The sequence below is a fragment of the Telopea speciosissima genome, chromosome 1 (assembly GCF_018873765.1).
Source record: "Telopea speciosissima isolate NSW1024214 ecotype Mountain lineage chromosome 1, Tspe_v1, whole genome shotgun sequence".
Taxonomy (NCBI): Eukaryota; Viridiplantae; Streptophyta; class Magnoliopsida; order Proteales; family Proteaceae; genus Telopea; species Telopea speciosissima.
Window position 1 is genome coordinate 84,179,426 of NC_057916.1, and position 18,469 is coordinate 84,197,894.

At 40.9% G+C, this 18,469-nt stretch overlaps 2 protein-coding genes across 7 annotated transcripts in view; one reads left to right on the top strand and one right to left on the bottom strand.

Moving 5' to 3' along the window:
* The window catches only part of LOC122671305 (DEAD-box ATP-dependent RNA helicase 31-like), a 21,279-nt gene continuing 2,810 nt past the window's right edge, over positions 1-18,469 (top strand). Inside the window, exons 1-12 of one of the 3 annotated variants that reach the window (XM_043868458.1) lie at positions 1-609; positions 709-991; positions 1,082-1,334; positions 2,011-2,117; positions 4,064-4,119; positions 4,232-4,456; positions 5,117-5,323; positions 5,408-5,494; positions 5,602-5,697; positions 6,224-6,439; positions 6,938-7,120; positions 7,750-8,110. In XM_043868458.1, coding sequence (XP_043724393.1) covers positions 82-609; positions 709-991; positions 1,082-1,334; positions 2,011-2,117; positions 4,064-4,119; positions 4,232-4,456; positions 5,117-5,323; positions 5,408-5,494; positions 5,602-5,697; positions 6,224-6,439; positions 6,938-7,120; positions 7,750-7,977 — 2,469 coding nt within the window. In that variant the 5' untranslated portion in view covers positions 1-81 and the 3' untranslated portion in view covers positions 7,978-8,110. Of the gene's footprint in view, positions 610-708; positions 992-1,081; positions 1,335-2,010; positions 2,118-4,063; positions 4,120-4,231; positions 4,457-5,116; positions 5,324-5,407; positions 5,495-5,601; positions 5,698-6,223; positions 6,440-6,937; positions 7,121-7,749; positions 8,111-12,380; positions 12,387-18,469 lie in introns of those variants that run through there. The other 2 variants (XM_043868450.1, XM_043868440.1) reach the window with 2 other exon arrangements.
* Positions 11,269-18,469, bottom strand: part of LOC122671279 — a 19,172-nt gene continuing 11,971 nt past the window's right edge. The window contains exons 7-10 of one of the 4 annotated variants that reach the window (XM_043868429.1): positions 15,481-16,732; positions 14,214-15,324; positions 12,103-12,692; positions 11,269-11,611 (exon numbers count right to left, since the gene is read on the bottom strand). In XM_043868429.1, the coding sequence (XP_043724364.1) occupies positions 11,467-11,611; positions 12,103-12,692; positions 14,214-15,324; positions 15,481-16,732 (3,098 nt within the window). In that variant the 3' untranslated portion in view covers positions 11,269-11,466. Of the gene's footprint in view, positions 11,634-12,102; positions 12,693-14,213; positions 16,733-18,469 lie in introns of all 4 variants that reach the window. The other 3 variants (XM_043868416.1, XM_043868410.1, XM_043868423.1) reach the window with 3 other exon arrangements.

Here is an 18,469-nt window from a genome sequence, read left to right on the forward strand (position 1 = left end):
CATCTTTTGGGCGAATCATCTATCTCTGGAGTAGTGGAGTAAGGTTTTATTCATCTCCCTTTACTTTGTGCCGACTCTACTATGCCTGGTCAGCTTCTTCCCCTTCGCCTGCTCAACGTTTCTGTCTCCACCCGCGGTTTCTCCTCCATGAGACTCGAGCGCACAAGCCTTCAATCGTGTCACGGAATCTCCATTCTCAGTCGAGCTTTCCCCTTCAGGTTGAAATACGTTATGCAGAGTGACCAGTTTAAAACTCGGAGGTTTTCAACCCGCTCGTTTAGTCCTCGGAATGGTGGTAGTTCTTCTGCTCGTCGGCCTTCGGATTTCTCGCGCAGTCGTGGCATGGAGAGAGTGAAATTTCAGGCTGGGAGTTTTGGCGGGAGAGGCGGGCAGGCAAAGAGTCTGGTTGAGGATGAAGCCGAGCTTAGTGATTGGATCAGTGACTTGAAGACTGACTCTTTTCGTGTTCGGTTGAGCAGTGAGAGTGATGATGATTCAGATATGGATATGGATAGGAATAGGGGTAGAGGTAGGGATAATGATAGGGATACGAGTAGGGGTAGGGATTCATTTTCTTCCACGAGAGGTGGGAGAGGCGGGAGAGGTGGAGTTCAGTCCTCAAGGACGCGGACAGACAGTTTTTCGGATGATTTCGCTGCTGGGAGAGGTGGGAGAGGCGGGAGAGGCGAGAGAGGTGGGAGAGGCGAGAGAGGTGGAGTTCAGTCTTCAAGGACGCGGAGAGATTGTTTTTCGGATGATTTCGCTGCTAGGGATCGGAGCAGTTCCCGTAGCCTGACGGGGTCTCGTTCCAAGAGACTAGTTAGTAGTGAAACAGAGGAAGAAGAGGACAAGCGTGACGGATTTTCTTCGAGTAGGAGGGGCCGTGAATTTCGAGGCACAGTTTCTTCTCAGGCGAAAAGAGGTGGAAGAGACTCTAATTCGAACTTTGGAAAGGAACGCAGGGATGCAAACTTGCAAAGAGGGGGAAGAGGTTCAAGTCAGAGTCTCTTCCACCTCTCTTCGCTTGACTTGACTTCTGGAAAGGGACGCAGGGATGCAAACTTGCAGAGTGGGGGAAGAGGTTCAAAGCAATCTGTTAAAATGTCGGAGGATGAGGATGAGGATGAGGATGAGGATGAGGACGAGGACGATGACCATGAGAAGTTGAGATACAGTATTGGAGATTTACTAAGTGGGGAGGATAGTGAGGAAGATGATGATAAAGACATGTTAAAGAGTGCAAAATCACTGCCTGGATCAGCCAAAGAAGTTAATGTGCAGCCAGTGCCTCGGAGTACAACTGGGAAAACTGACTCTCACCTGAGTCAGACTAGGTAAGTTGTCAATGCCACACATGCGTGACTATTATACCGTACATTCAAATTCATTTGGATTTGCAGACTGGACCCTTTTGGCATCATTGATAACACAACTCAATATTGTCCGCTAATTTTAGATGCTAAGTTTATGCGTGTGAACATTGGATATTCAAATGTATGAACCTTTTTTTACTTCAGCGAGACGACAAACTGCAACAGGAAAGATATAGTGATGCTATGATTAGAGTTCTTCATAGCGAATGCCATTTGTGTACTGCAGTAGATGGTCCTAATTGTTCAACCTCTCATATTCCTTGAGTCACCCGAAACTATGGGCTGAGAGAAGTCTTCACACTTCCCATCAGATGGTTTAGTTAATCCATTTTGGTCAATATTTGATGTAAAAGATCTCTGTCATGATCCTTAGACCTGTTGAGAGTCCATATCATCATGCCTCTGTTTTGCCTTTATGGCAGATGAAAAGGATGATGAGTTCCACCCCCCCCCTCTCTTATTCTTCACTCAAAATAGAAAACATGTAAAACTCCTCAAAGTTAAAATTATAGTTCGAATAACTAGGTTTAAGTTCTAAGAACACATTGAAAATTCATGGTCTTTGCTCTCTGCTTACTTAGCTTGGACTTTCTTGTGTTTGTTAGCTAAATATTTGATTTATTTTGTGTGTGTGTAGATTTGATCAGTGTTCCCTCTCCCCCATGTCATTAAAAGGAATAAAGGATGCAGGATATGAGCGAATGACTATGGTGCAGGAGGCAACTCTCCCTGTCATTCTGAAAGGTTGATTTCTTTAAGCACGGTTCATAACCTTCTAGTAAAAGAAATAATTAATTAGTTTTTGGCTGATGGGCTGTAGAGATTTGCTACTGAATTATGATTATTCACAACCATTAAATTGTAATTCCATGCACTAGCAGTTTTAAAGTTTTAAGTTTTGTTTGTGGTCAGTTGCCTAATGTTATAAAATTTAATGTTTGGTGTTCCATGGATGCTTAGATTGTTTATGTACAAAGAGGTTTCTCAAGGAAAATGTCCGCAAATTACATAGTTTTTGAATGAGGAAATTAGTTTGGCGGTAGATGCTGAAGCTAGAACCATAAGGGATGCTTGAGAACCTGAACTTTTAAGAAAGTTGGATTATGACTGTCTAGTCGGTGTCAAGGGATACATGAAGAGGTGTTGCCATTCTTTCTTGGAATGTCCATGAAGAGGTAGATGTTGAGGACAATATTGTCCATAGAATTATTTGTTGAAGATGGGGATGTAAGTCAAATTCCGGTTTATCATGTGACCCAGTGACGTACAATTGAGCTTGAGAAAATTCGTGTGAGGGCTACACTATTGGTGGGTGCCTGGAGTATTTGGGAGGAAAGAATGCCCAGCTGTTTCATAATGAGTTTTCTTCAGAGTCAGTGGTCATCAAGAATGTAAAGGTGAGTGTAGCATATTATGCTATCGCTGAAACCCTTTTAAGTGATGTTTCTTTGCCCTTTTGTTTACAGATTGGCAAAATGTAATTCTACTATTCATAGGAAAAGAAGAGAGGTGCCACAAACATGGGGGGGGGGGGGGGTTGGGATGCTATAACTTTAACTTTTGTGGGTTGTCTTTGGAAGATCGGGGCTCATCTGGGGTGGTAGTAGTCATTAGATCTAGGGATTCGATTATGCATCGTTTATGAATTTGGTAGCATAATGGTGGAAGGAGACTCCTCAAGCGTCATTGCATGGGAGCTTCAAATACTTTTTTTTTTGGGGTAATGAGCTTCAAATACTGATGCTACTTGGAGATTTGCACATGTTCTTAGGAACATAAAGTTCCTTGCTTCATAGTTGAACTGCTTGTTTGGCTGGAAGCCAAGGTCAGCAAATACTTGTCAGATTATTTGGCCAACGATGTTTGAAAATAGAAGGCCGAGTTGGAGTTTGGGGAATTCCATTCCCTTGATCGATTTGAGCATGTGTGAGATCTGATATAACTTAATATGCATAGTTGTCACAGTGTCTAGGCACCCAAGATGTTGGAGGGGGCCTGGATGGTAGGTGACACCAACAAGGTTCCTGGACGCTAAGGTGTTGCCTAGGCGATGCCTTACAACTAATTGTATGAGATGAATGTTTGAGTCTTAGACTTCCATTTTTACAAATCAATAAAAGTTTACTGCTATTCATCGGTTAAAATTGGGAAGGAAAAAAGAAAAGTATTTAGAATGGTTAGAAGACAAACCATGATGTGTGGTTCTGAAATTGGGACGAGTAAAACCAATAAAGTGATGGAATGAGTTAACTATGATGCACATTATCCTCTAATTAGCACTAGTAAGTTTGAGGGACATGTGTGAGCGTAAGGAAATGGTTGGTCTGGGTCTGAGGAAGCTAGTGAAAATGATCCTGGTTATGTTTTGCCAGTGACTGGAGTTTTAGTGATGAAGTGAATGCCTTACAGATTCTGTTATCAAAGAAATTATGGATTTGAAAATGAATGAAGGGGGTTTCTTGGTTAGAGGCTCCATGGTATAGACCTGCAAAGGGGATAATTTCCTTGCTTTAGGGGTGGAGGATCACCTTAATTTGATTTGGCTGAACTAATCACAAACCTGTATAAGGATATTATTTTTAGTGTTCTTTTTCTGCTTCACCCATTTAAGTTATTTAATGTCACAGTATCCCTTATACTCATAGTTCAGAATGATAACAATGTTCACTGTGATCAATTTTGTACTCCAGGCAAGGATGTTCTGGCCAAGGCAAAGACAGGCACTGGCAAAACTGTAGCATTTCTGGTAAAGCACACATTTTGGGTTTTTGAGGGCACTTGTTGGGATGTTAAATTAACAGTTTGTTGTTTAGTTCACCAGAAGTTTCCCCATGCTTATGGTGAGTTCTTGATTTCAGCTCCCTGCAATCGAAGTTGTTGTAAAATCACCTCCTGTTGATCATGATCAAAAGAGACCCCCAATTCTTGTGCTTGTTATGTGTCCGACTCGAGAGCTTGCAAGTCAAGCTGCTGTAGAGGCTAAGACCCTGTTGAAGTATCACCCTTCTATTGGTGTACAGGTTGTAATTGGAGGTACACGGCTTGCTCTAGAACAGAAACGCATGCAAGCAAACCTTTGTCAGGTGAGCTACCATTGCATGAAAAGGAAATTTAACATCCACATGGTCGGTCTCCACCCTACCTGGGTAGAGCCCTTTGAACCTTATGAAACCAAGTATGTGAATAAGTTTACCAGAATCATTGATCCTGACCATTCAAGGTTTTGCTTTACTGGACAGTCCACTTAAGAAAGATAGCCCCCTGGAGAAAAGGCAAGTTGATCAGATAGTAAGACTATTTAGTGGTTCAATTTTCTCTGCCTCCAAAAATCTCCTTTGGTAGAATGCATCGGATGCTAAGTTGTAATTCTCCAAATATGCCGAATTGCTGCATGTGATGATGGGTTCCAATTATAATATGATTCTTGGGGATTGGTCAATCCACTCAGGGTCAGTCATTCACTTGGTTGACTTGTCCCATTAACTCGGTCTATTTATATTGGTCTTTGACTCAGTGGATTAACCAAGTGGATCGGAAAAATCAGCTGATCTACTTGGAAAATCGCCCTAGTTAACTCAACACAAGGGTTAATAGAAAATGTAAAATGTCAAAACAGTCCTTCCCACCAGCAACTTGTATGACTTCTCCCTCATAGCTCTCTCTCTTAGCCCAAAGTGACCAATATCATGAACTATGGTGTGTAACCTTACTAATTTAATTTTTCGCATTCATGAAACCCACAGATTCTAGTAGCCACTCCTGGAAGGCTAAAAGATCATGTTGAGAATACTGCTGGATTTGCAACTCGGCTGATGGGAGTTAAAGTACTCATCCTTGATGAAGCTGACCATCTATTGGATATGGGATTTCGAAAAGACATTGAGAGAATAATTGGTGCTGTTCCAAAGCAACGCCAAACACTTCTATTTTCAGCTACTGTCCCTGAAGAGGTCCCATTTCCTCTTTGCCACATATTCCAAAACATCTTGTAGTTTTATTATAAGCTCTTTATGTGCTGTTTAATGTTTATGCAGGTCCGTCAAATCTGTCATATTGCATTGAAAAGAGACCACGAGTTTATTAGCACAGTGGAAGAGGGTAGTGAAGAGACACACTCACAGGTGGGCACTTCTTTCAAGTTTCATCTATTCATCTACTATTCCTCTTTTGCGATATTTTTTAGAACTTAACTGACATGAGAGATATTGGCAATTTGGCATTGTTTCAGGTGAGACAAATGCGTCTAATTGCTTCCCTAGACAAACAGTTCTCTCTACTATATCTTCTTCTCAAAGATCATATTGCCGAGGATGTTGAGTATAAGGTATGAATCAGTTCAAAATTCAAATACATTTCTCTGGGATTTTTGGATAAGGTATTTGGATGGTTCCCCCCCCCCCCCCCTACCAATTACTTTTCTTCCTTGTGTTTACGATAATGATTTGGGCAAGTTAAAAAGCGAAAAATTGGCAGAGTTTTTTTAATAGACAAAGGTTTATTTCAGTCTTAACAAAATGGCAAATTTGTGATTTTTTTCTCCTGGAACTAAACTAATCCCTAGGTCAGTATCATATGTCATCGGCAAGGTTCAAAATTTTGGTTTTGACCCTGGTCAAAATCAAAATGGTGCCAAAATGGTCAAAATATACCACTGAAATAGTCCATTTCGGTGAAAAAATCAAAACATTGAAGACCCCTCAATTTGCTTGCCATTTCGTTTCGACTTGCGTTGAAACTGAAATATTTCATCGGAATTTCGGTATTTTGACCAAAATTTCAAACTATGATTTTTTGTTTGGTGTTTCTTCCAAGCATATGTTATCTATCCATGATTAATATTGAAATTGCAGGTTCTAGTGTTCTGCACAACTGCAATGGTCACCAGACTTGTCGCCAACCTTCTTTCTGAATTGAACTTGAATGTACGGGAGATCCACTCAAGAAAGCCGCAGAGTTATAGAACCAGGATTTCTGATGAATTTCGGAAGTCGAATGGTCTTATTCTTGTGACCTCTGATGTATCTGCACGTGGAGTTGATTATCCAGATGTTACACTCGTTGTACAGGTAGCTTGCTGTTAATCTATTTGCACTACAAAATTGGAAAACCTCGATGTTGTAGTTTAATCTATTCTGGAGTTATATACTGTTAATATGTAATTTCTGTACACCAAAGCTTAAATGTAGTGCATACATACATTCAAAATCCCCAGGGACGCCACTCCCTGGAGTCCAAAAGAACTAGTAATACACTTCAAATTCTATTGTGAAGTTGCAGAAAATTCAATTGACAAGTTCAGTGGAAGATGGTGATGTGGGTCTTTACCCCTTTGGTTTGACAAAGAAGCAAGAGAACCTTACAACTGAAGTTTGTCATCCTTTAGAACAACATCTGGCATCTTCCAAGCTGGAGGATCTCTTACAACTTTAAGGATAATTTCCTTGAATTAGTGATAAATTTGATGTTTCATCAATTTTAGATTTGCGTGTCAGTTTGTTAGTATTGTTGACATACATTGTTTCTATTCTGAATCTTCCACTTTAACCATTAAGTTGTAATTGCAGCTCGGCTTGCCATCTGATAGAGAACAGTATATTCATAGACTGGGAAGAACTGGACGGAGAGGGAAAGAAGGGAAGGGCATATTGTTGCTGGCACCTTGGGAAGATTTCTTCTTATCTAGTGTTAAGGATTTGCCAATAGAAAAGGCGTCAGCACCTTCAATTGACCCAGACACAATGAAGAAAGTGAGTGGTTCTTGAGTTTTTATTTCTCCTTAACTTCCCCCCCCCCCCCCGCGTTATAACTGCGTCCCTGGAGAGAGAGAGAGAGAAGGGTGTTGGGGTGATAAGATTGCTTTTCCACTAAGTTTGACAAGCTGGAAATGATAAGGTGCGGAGTTTTCTTTTACACGATTTCTATGTTTTCTGAAGTTGATGGAAGAAAGCAAGAGGTAATCATAGGATGATGGTCTGCCTGAACATGTCACAGGTCTAATTGCCTTATGCTATGAGATCTCTTAGGTTTGGTGTGGTTCCTCTGGAATGATCTGGGAGCACCCATTCTGATACCAACATCCTGTAAAGGAAATCAAGACCCACCATTGGAAGGGTCCCCTTGCAGAGATCACCTGGACAAAAACAAGGATGAACAGGTGATCATTACCTTGTGAGGTTACTTACTGCATTCATTCAACTGCCAGGAGAAAAATTAGCGAGTCCTAATATAAACCACAGACAAGTGGTCCAATTCACTAAACATTAGAATGTGGCACAGTATGGTTCCATAGACCCATCCAAGCTGCCATCAGAACTATTACTCTTCACTAGACCTTGGAACTGATTTTGATTTGTCTATGGACTGTTTATGTGAACAGGTTGAAAGGGCTCTATCTCAGGTAGAGATGAAGAACAAAGAAGCAGCATACCAAGCATGGCTTGGCTACTACAATTCTAACAAGACTCTGGGGCGGGACAAGTGCCACCTTGTGGAGCTTGCTAATGAGTTCAGCAGGAGTATGGGGCTTGACAACCCTCCCGCTATACCAAAAATGATCCTTGGAAAAATGGGTCTCAGAAATGTCCCTGGTCTTCGCTCTAAATAGCATTGATTGATCGAAAACCAGGTTTGGGGACTCAAGACACCCTTTCTGAGAAAATTATGACTCGGGAGAGTTACTAGCAAGGTAATCCGAGTCAAGGTTAAGTTAATATATATGTTAAATTTCGCTAGTAGGGAAATGTTCAATTTCTTGCGTCTGTTGGTTCATGTTTTTTCTTTCTATCCGACATTTGTTCATCAAGTTCATCAAGTTCAACGAAATTTTCTTTCTTCTCCTTCTCTTAGATTACAGTTGAGGTAGATCAATTTCTATGCCACAATATCCGTTTCTCTTTGGAAGATCATTTAAGTTTCTACACTTTACTTCAGGATGTGTGCTTGGAACTCTACAGATCTGATCAAAATTTGTTAAAAACGTGGTAGAACTGAATGTATATTTGAGATAAAGTCTGCAGACCTCAACTATTGTTTTGTGAATTACTTTGAAGATGAAGAGCGTGGGAATACGGTTGGAATAAGGTGAGATAAAGAGATACGAAGTGGGTGGGAAATGGGAATAGGGTGAGGTAGTAAGAAAGTCCGTTCTTTTCTTATTTTTTTAGAGTAGGAAAAAGAACGATGAGCATTAAAGCAAGGGCGATATATTATTTACAGTCCCACTACCGGAGATTCTCTTAACAAGCTTGCTTGCTTTGATAGCAAACTTGTTAAACAGAGTGATAACCCTAGAACCTGTCATTACAAAAAATAGTTGTTAGAGAATATGAGCCTAAAAGCTTAAAAATATAGAAAGAGTTCAAATAAAAAGTTCATTGATCAAGTCCTGCAGCTCCTTAGATGTATTCCCGACTTGTATAGTACATCATCCACAAGAATTTACAAAGTCCATCCGGATTTGTTACACATTTGTTAAAGTGACCTGCAAACATCTGAATATGTTACCTTATATTTGTGATGTTGATATATAGTAAGGAGTAGATACATTACCATTCTCATCTTTGCATTGAATCAAATCCTGTAGGGGGATTGGGGTGAGACATAGATCAGCAGTCCAATGATTATTGTTGTCGAGGATTAGCTTTGGGATAGGAGATGAACCTATCTTTGCAACTCGGTTCCTATGATGCCAAATGAAATAAGCGGATCTGGGGATGACACATGTACACAGAGCCCATTTGCAGTTGTTTTTGTTGAGGGATAAAGATTGGAACATGTCTATGAGGAAGGTTTTGGGGTTGTTACGCTGGAAATGGTCAACCCTGAGCCAAAGCGGCCTTGCTGCCCAGATTCGGGATGATATGTGACAGGAGAAGAGAGCATGCCACAGAGATTCTTGCGATATATTGCAAATGGGGTAGAAGAGATCAGATATACCCCATTTTGAGAGGAATTTTGTAACTGGGATTCCTTTATAGAAAGTCCTCCATAGATGGAATTTGAATTTAGGATGGATTTGAAGTTTCCAAACGAAGTTCCACCGATTAGAATAACGTTGGGGGCATTTCCATTGGTGATTTGAGTTATTTGAAGTAGAAATTTGGACGCCAGTTTGGTGGAAAAGCTGCTAGATGATAACAGTTACACAACCAGAAATCTGGTCCTTGGGTAATAGGGATTCTATTGATGTTGTGAATGATTTTTTTATTTTTTTATTTTTAGGGTTGGGGGGGGGAGGAAACTTATAAAAAGTTAATGTTCCAATGTGCAGAGTCAAAGAATGAATATTTTCATTTAGGGGTTGGATAAAGATTGATCTATTGGGGTGGAGGCTATGATTTCAGATGAAAACCATGGGTCTGTCCAAAAGAAAGTATCCTAAACAGACCTGATCTTTCGGGTGATGACTATTTCTTTGAGTAATGGGAGAATGCTTGTTATATTGTTCCAGCTTCAGGACTCTTTCTTTCTTTATGGTACAGGGTCAAAAAAGAGATCTATTATTTGCATAAATAGCTCTCACACATTTGGACCAGACAGTTGACACTAAGTCTGACTTCAATCCGGATTGGAATTGGCACTGACCGCCTTCCATCACCGATTACGTGTATTAAAACCCTGACCCTGACTCTGAGTCAATGATTCCAATAAAACTCAGATTAACTTGGGGCTGAAATTGGCAATTTTCTTTTATTTTTCCCGGTTTCCATGATTGTTGACCATATTCCCTAAAAAATTGACTAAAAAGATGTAAAGAACTACATAATTATACTAAGACAGGTTGAGACTAGAAGAGGAAACCCATTTCCAATTTAATGGGGCAGTCAGTGCATCCTAGAATGATCTGGATTGATCACTAAAATTTAAATCCAAATTCATTCACTTTAAATTCATGGTCAGGGGGAGGTATTTAATTTCAGAGCTCTCTTTTGCCACTTGAGAATTTTTCATAAACTAGTCTTGAACCTCTTATTAATTAAATTTCTTTACAACTTCATATGACCATTTTTTTTTATTTTTTGGTAATGCTCATATGACAATTATTGGATAACTGTCCCATTCGTTGTAAAATTATACTGCCTTGACAGAAAATTAAGGGAAATCTGATCAGTTAACAGGCACTTCTTATCATGGAGGTTGGTTCAAAGAGACTTCAATAAACATCTCATCAAGGGAGTTTGATGGTAAAAACACACAATTTACTGGTCTAAATGACATCCAGTTGGAAGCATTGGTTGACATTGCCAGGGCCAGGGGTGTCCTAGGCTTAGAGATTAAATTTAATAGTCTGAAATTTTCTTCCTGTTTCCCTCAATTTCCTCATCTTTTTCCAATATGGTGACCGATCAAGAACTGCCCTTGTCAACTACATCTATTCTGTAAAATTAACAGACCCCAACCCAAAAACAACCCAAAGAAAATAAAAGATGGAGAAAAGCAAATGGCAAGAGTTTGACATGCAAAATGCTAATAAATTAGGGCAAATTTCTACACATAGTTTACTGGAAGGAAGCACTGCAAAGGATTACACAGCTTAAACAGCCTACTAGATTTTGAGGCAGTCAACCAGTCAATGCTACTACAGCCGCTACACTACAGAAGATGGACCTGGTGTACATTATGTCAGTAGGGAACACCATAAACCTATATCATCTAATTTATCATTGAAATTAATATGCTACAGTTTAGAAGCCAAAACAGAGTACGTAAAAAGAGGTGTAGAGAGCAAAAAAGGAAAGACTGGGTTAATTGACAATGAAATCACGAATCTAAACGCCTATGACAAGGGAATTAAAAGAAAAAAAGAAAAAATAAACTCTAAACCTGAAGGAGATCTAAGTAAAACAAATGGAGTTCAGCACTGCAGAAGAGAAAAAAGAAAACAAATAGAAGCTGGGGGAAGAGAACAAAATAATAAGAATACCCCCATTTCCCTTCCATCATCCTTTTCTATGCCTGTAATATAGGTGTAGGTTAAAAAAATTGACTTTTGTAGTGTACATACAAACACTACTCTAGTATGAAAGGGTGTCCACTTATATATGAGAGAAATATACAGGGAGAAAACCCTTGGGCACCAGACCCAGATCCTTTTTTAGGAGTGAGGTGAGAATAAGAAGGCATGATAATGTGAAGGTTTGCCATTATAATTGTTCCCACCACCATTAACCCCCTCGTTCGGAAATGACAGAGGTGGGAAATCCTCATCCTTCAATTGATAATTCCTCTGGGCCGCCAATCTGGCAAAATAATCAAATCCCCCTGTTAAGATAATACATCAACAGCATCACAAGCAATCCCAATAAACAAATAGGAAGTAAATACTTGGTAGCTCAAAAGTACAAGAGAAGCAGAAGTGGAATCAAGCGTAGGTTACTTAATCATCTTGTTAAGAACAAGTCACAACCGTCGAAGGTTACTTAGTCACTAGCATCCATCATTTGTGCTATGTATGGCTTTCTTTTTTTTCTTTTTTTTGTGGGTAGGGGGGGAGGTCAATGAGAGTCTAGCACATATATATCATAGGGAGCTCGGACCACTACACAATAGCAATGGGCCATTTGATGTGGTAAAGGCCCAGGCCAAAGTAGAACTTCAACACCTAACTGGAAAATGTGGGTGCTGCTTTTCTAGTTGGGCCAATTGGATTCTGATTTACAAGACTAAAGTAAAGCATGTAAGAGTATATCAGAAGGGAGGACGGGTGGGGTGAGGAACAGTTGAGACTAACCTATGAAGTTGAGGTGAAGATGGCTGATCAGGTGAGGATCGTGCAGGAGATCCTCGGAACCTTTGCTGCTCATATACACTCCTAGCTGATCCTCCTTCCCCAAGATGTGATGCATCATTTACACCAGAAAAATGCACTGGTCCAAGAGAACCAAACTCAAGCTGCTCAGCAGGTGAACCATAACCACTGTTGTGATCATAGGAATACAACATGACAACAGGTCCTGTTGGTGTGACGCCATTAGAGTTCACAGACGGCAAGGGGTACATGCCATACGCTACATTGTTAGAGCCACTGTGCAATGAGCTGGAGGAGTTGAATGGACCGTTCTGGGACTGATATGAAGGGTACGAATCATGCCTGTATGAATCCCATGGTCTATCGGCTCGACTATCACTAGCTGCCAAGCGGTCTGGCTTTGAGGATGGCTTCTCAGTTTGGTTGCGACTGTGGCTGCGTCCAGTAGCCCGTTGTTTCGAATTTATGTTCCAGTTCCCTTCCCTGTCTCCATGATGGTCATTTCGATCATAATTGTAACTCCCTCTGTGGTTTCTGGTAGTAGATGCTTGCCGGTCCCGGAATGGAATCTTCTAATAAAGTTAACAGAGGTCAGTTGATTCAATTCTTACCAAAGCTAGGAATTAAAAGCTTAAAGTTTAAAGGGGGAGGGGGAGGGGTAGAAAAAAAAATTCATTGATATGTCTCATATAAGATTCTACGCATCCAAAAGTAAATGAGGGCTGTTTTCCTGGTAATCTGGATAATTTGGGAGGCAAGGAGCAATAGGATGTTCTGTGGTTGGCATAGATCTACTCAAGATGTGCGAGATTTGATGATTTTGGGAGCAGCTGGATGGGCTTTGGCCTCAGAGGCATCTCAAGGTATCCCTGTTTACTAATGGATGCACTGGGGCTTCATGGCTTCTTCCAATGAGTCATGATCAGATTCAACATGATTGGATAACCCCCTCTACTGTTATTCAGCTTTACACTGATAACAGATTCTTTTGGGAATCTGGGACCAGCTGGGAATGTGGGGTCTTTAGAAATCATGTGGGATGGTTATATTGGTGTTCTCAGATCCAGTGGGTCAGACCGATTCAATTAATGCTGAGTTTAGGCAATCGTTCGAGGGCTGGAAATATCTTTTGCTAATGGGGAGACAGTTGTGATTATGGAAAAAGAGTCTTGGTTATTCAGTGGCTTAAGGATTCAGATGGGGGACCCAGGTATTATTGCTTCCTCATTAGGAAAGCTAGTCTTGTATACTTGGGAGTTCTCCTTTTCATGAAGGATGAGATCTGCTGATTCTTTAGTGGAAGCATTTGGTCTTGCCAGGGAGGTTGGGGGGGGGGGGAGGAGGGGGATGTGGACAGACAATCGTTTTATTTGGGTCCTTATCCTTTGATCTACTCCCTCCTTAGTGTTGGCTTTGGTTTCTTACTCTCTTGTTGCTCTACCTATTTTTTTGGCTAATAAAGTTTTATTCTTAGTCAGAGTCCAAAATATCAACTGAAGTAAAATAAGAGAATATGCTGGCACCATGCTCAAGCCCACAGTATACTCAAGTGGGTGATTTCCAGATGAGACAAGTCAGCTGACATGAGAGGTCCATATCTACAAACAAGAGTTTGAAAAATACTTGAACCTTCAATCAACAAACTATTAAGGCTACAAGAGGCTGGTGGTATGAGGTCTATATCAAAGACCACAAAAGAACATTATTCATATAACAACAACAACAAATTCAGCCTTATCCCCCAACTTAATGGGGTCGGCTACATGGATCCAAACAAAACAAGGTAGGGGAAATGAGGTCTAAACCAAAAAGGGGAATAAAGAGATAGGAAAAGAGGGATGGGCAATGAGATGAGAAATGAAAAATGGAAAATGACAATCGAAAGATGGAAAATAAAAAGGAAAACAAAAGATGAAAGTAAAAGGAAAGAGGCACAGCCCAATAAATGTGTACATGATTCATACACATAAGACATTTGAATATACTATGCACTACACATTCTACACACCTAACCTAAGTAATCAAGCATTAAAATAAACTGCATACTAGAATAATCAATAGCAAACTTAATCCATGTTTAAGGTTTTTCTTACAGGATTTGGCAGATAGGTCCCAGTACCACCACGATATCTAGGGAATTCATCACCATAACGCTGATAAACACTAGCAGGCCTATTAGAACCAGGTTGGAGCGGCGCAACTGGAACAAGACGAGGGCCGTAATTCATGAGCTGTGTGACAAGGTTCACATTTGCAGAAAGAGGTCTTCCAGGACCCTCCCATGGGAAATGTCCCTGTAAATACACAGGCGGTACCATTACAGGTGAAGGATATATAAGAGGTCCATGATACCGTGGGTTCTGGCAGAACCGTCCATACTGCAGATTTTGCCAATGGCTAGCAAAGTCACTGTTAAGAATATCAGAATTGTGCTCCTCAGTAGACTCCCCAGAATCAGCACCTTTCATAGAATTAGAATTACTGAGGATCTCTGAATGAGCAAGGCTCTCAGTCAAATCAAAATTTTGATGAGACTGGTTTATACGGCTGCCATCTAGGCTTTCCTCTCTATCAGTATGGCTCGTGGATGCATCACTATTTCCTGTCTCAGTTGGAAAATTGTACACCGGAAGCATTGTGAGGAATGGAACTGGAGGTCCTGTTGGATAAAATGCAAAGGGTACCACCCCAGAATTATCCATGGCTCTCTGTCGAGAACCTGAACCCACAAGCATGGGAGCTATGGGTATCATTGAATCTGATCCACTGATCTGTGCTGATTCATAACCAGCTATTTGATGATTTCGAACATGTGGAGAGGCCACAGATGTGGATCCTGTGCTTCTTTCTGCAATTTCATTACTCGCGGTTGACAGAGGAATCCAGTCTCTGTTATCCTCATCCGACTGACCAGAAACATGATCAACCGACAAACCCTCATGTTGCCACCCAGTCTTTCCCTTTCCATAACCAGTAGCTGGAGCTGCAGAGGGAACTGTTTTCCTTCCACGCTTCTCTCTTGTTGACTTTGAGACCTTCAGAGATGATGCTTCCCAGGAACTCTCAGAAGACGGTCTACTTCTTGAAGAACTAGTCTGTGAAGGAGGTACAAACCTCAAACTAGCATTTCTGTCGGTGGAGTACATCTCACTGCCTCTGTTGTGTTGGTACTGAAAACTATCACCATGATCTTCCCTTACCAACCCTCTGCTTTCCTTGACAAAGTTCTGTTGAGGTCTCATAAATGAACTGCCAGAGCTACTAACCTGAGATGAAGGAACAAAATTAAATCCTACAGAAGTTGGCTGTTGCTTTTCATCCACTGGTAGCACCTGGAAACTTCCATTATCAGCATCGAACCCTCTGGTCGAACCTGCATCTTGCTCGTGCCAGAAACCATGATCACCATCCTCCTGATTCATTTCTGTGAAATCTGAATGCTCGTTACCAGTTTCAACTGTCTCCTCCGGATTAGAAGCCAAGCCAACGTTAGAGAAATAATGGGAGAATGGTGAAGAAACCAGACCTTGAGCAAATTGGAGATTTGAGCCCCAAGGAGGCTCAATCAAGGGAATATTCGATGGGACCATTCCAGCCAAATTTCTTTGAGCATAACCCATCGAAGCTAGAACAGAAGGTGAAATAGGAAGAGGTAGGTGAGCAGAAGCTAGATTCATTGGCATCTGTATTTGTCCATTGAAACTATGGACCCTGGAAGCCGCCATCATGTTCACAAGGTCTTGCTCTTCCTGATGCATCTCCATTGTCTCAGCAACAGATGAAAGCCCCTCACTCAAGGTACCCAAGCCATTTTCATCATTGTAACTATTTGAAACACTGTTTGAATCAGCAGCAGCATCAAGGCTTTGATGTGATGAGCTATGCTGCAATGATGATGGATCATCACTAGAAGATCTTGCACTATGACTTCCTGAAACTTCACCAACCAAGTTCTTCCTCCTGCTATAATCCTGCCTTGCAGAAGTGATTTGGTTTTTCACTGTTTCTGGCACCCTGTTACGCCTTCCTCGTGTTGAAATTTCAGCAGATGTGTCTGTAAGCTCAGGACTAGAACGTGTCCTTGCAAATTGATACCTTCCCTGCACTTCATTCACCAAATAATTAGAACTCCTCTGACTCTTCTCGTTATGTGCACTCTCATTCCCACTATTATTCCGTGCAATTTGATCAGAGATTCTTGATCTGTTTACGTTGCCACAACTCTTTTGGCTTTGAGTACGAGAAACTGCCGACACATGGCTGGTCCTAGACATGCCTTCTGAAGGGTGAGCACTTTGTTGAGAAGGCATTCCATGGAATGTGTTCCTCCCCTCAGTCTCAGATTCATGACCTCCCACATTCTCACTCTTCTTCTTGCTGCTTGAATAGTTCCTTTGATTCTCAGACCCATCCACTCGATCTGGGTTTGATGGTCGCAAGCACCGTAAATCAGAACTTGGTGCATCCGGGCGGTTACCACTTCCATGCCTGTCCCATGTGTTCATGAAGAATTGATTGACTTCAGCAATCAAGTTTTCTTTTGGACAATCAAGTAATCTGGCTAGCCTTTTAGCTCCAAACGCGAAGGCACTACGAATCCTAAAGAAATTACCTGCAGAGAATATAACAGGATGTATCATAACAACACAACAAAAATATAGAATGCATTAAACAGAGGAAAAGAAAATACACATAAACTCACGTGCACATACATGCCAGCATCTGTACCCTGGTTAGTAAATGTTTTATTTGCATGTTGTAATTTGTAGTTGAGTCAAGAAATTGCCACTAGAGCCCATTCACAAGATCAGTCATCAATTCATCCGATACCTACATTATAAATATTGTTGGGCCTTTGTGCAACGGTAAAGTTGCTCCATTGCAACCTAATGGTTGCGGATTTGAGTCGGGAAACAGCCTCTGTGTGAAGCAAGGTAAGGCTGCGTACATTTATGACCCTCTCCAGACCCCGCAGTGGCGGGAGCCTCGTCCACTGGGTACACCCTTTTTTTTTTGTTTACCAACCAATGACCATCCATAAACTTTCATAAATAGGAAGATGTAATTTTACCAACGGGATTAAAAGAACATTCTTCTACTTGAAAATTGAAATAGCACTCATCCCTTTTCCTCACCCTCCTCTTTCCAGTACTTAAGTTGGAAAACAAGCTGCAACCAAGGTTTCAATGTATAAGATAACTTTCACTATACTCAGTACTCTACAGATTTTAAAAAATGAAGTAAAAAGGCAATTGGCATACTATAAGCAACCAAAAAAGGGCGTAGCTGGTGCATGAGGCTCACGCTACTGCGGGGTCTGGGGACGGTCAAGGAATTGAACGTTAAGGTAATTCCATATATCATGGATGTACATATTAATTACGCAAATAATCTTACTGAATTCTTATGACAACTCCCTTATACAACAACAACAACTCAGCCTTATCCCAACTAAATGGGGTCGGCTATATGAAACTCCTTTATATTACTCACAAATCCTACCAACAGTAAATCAGAAAAAATAGAATAATATAGGAAGAGCTTTTTCTCTCAATCTTCAAACCCTTACATATATTAGGGCATTTCTGTCTCCCAAATAAAGCTTGATATATCCTTCTAAATTGTTGTGAAAGTTTTTTAAAGAGATCAACCACTCAACATCACAATATGCAGGATTCAGCTGTACTCTGAAGTGCTACTATCATGATGTAATGCTTTGACTGCCTAATGTAGACCAGTCACAAGTGATAACCAGTCTACAAGAGGATCACAAACTTCAGGTCCAGCAACAGTAAATACTTCGATTGGTTCTCAGATTTGCAGGAAATTTCAAAATAATAAAATAAAAAACAAGAAATCAAAGAAGGGAAGAAGAAGATAGGATAGTCTCTCTCAGACTCGGGTCTCTCACCCATGGCCCCTCACAGTATTTTGGTCTCTCACCAATGGTATTTCACCATATAGCACAGCCATTTGAGTCTCATAGAAAAAAAAAAAAAAAGGCTCAAGCCAATATCTCATTAATAAAATTCGTGTACAAGGTTGTAGCCCCTTACAAACTTATATAGAAGACTCAAAAATAGACTCAAAACACAAAAGGAAAGGCCTAACCCAATCCTTAACTAATAAAGTAACATAAACTGACTAGGAAAATAAAATAAAGAAAGAAACTGACTCAAAACAGGACTCTAACCAAACTAATGAAATAAATATCCCCCCATCATCTCCAGTGGCTCCTGGTCCCCCCCCCCCTCCCCTCCCCCCCTCACCGACCTTTGGAGAACCCTCCCCCCCATCCCCCCTGGGCATCGTGGTAGAGGCGACACCATCTTGTGGCTCCCCTCCCAAT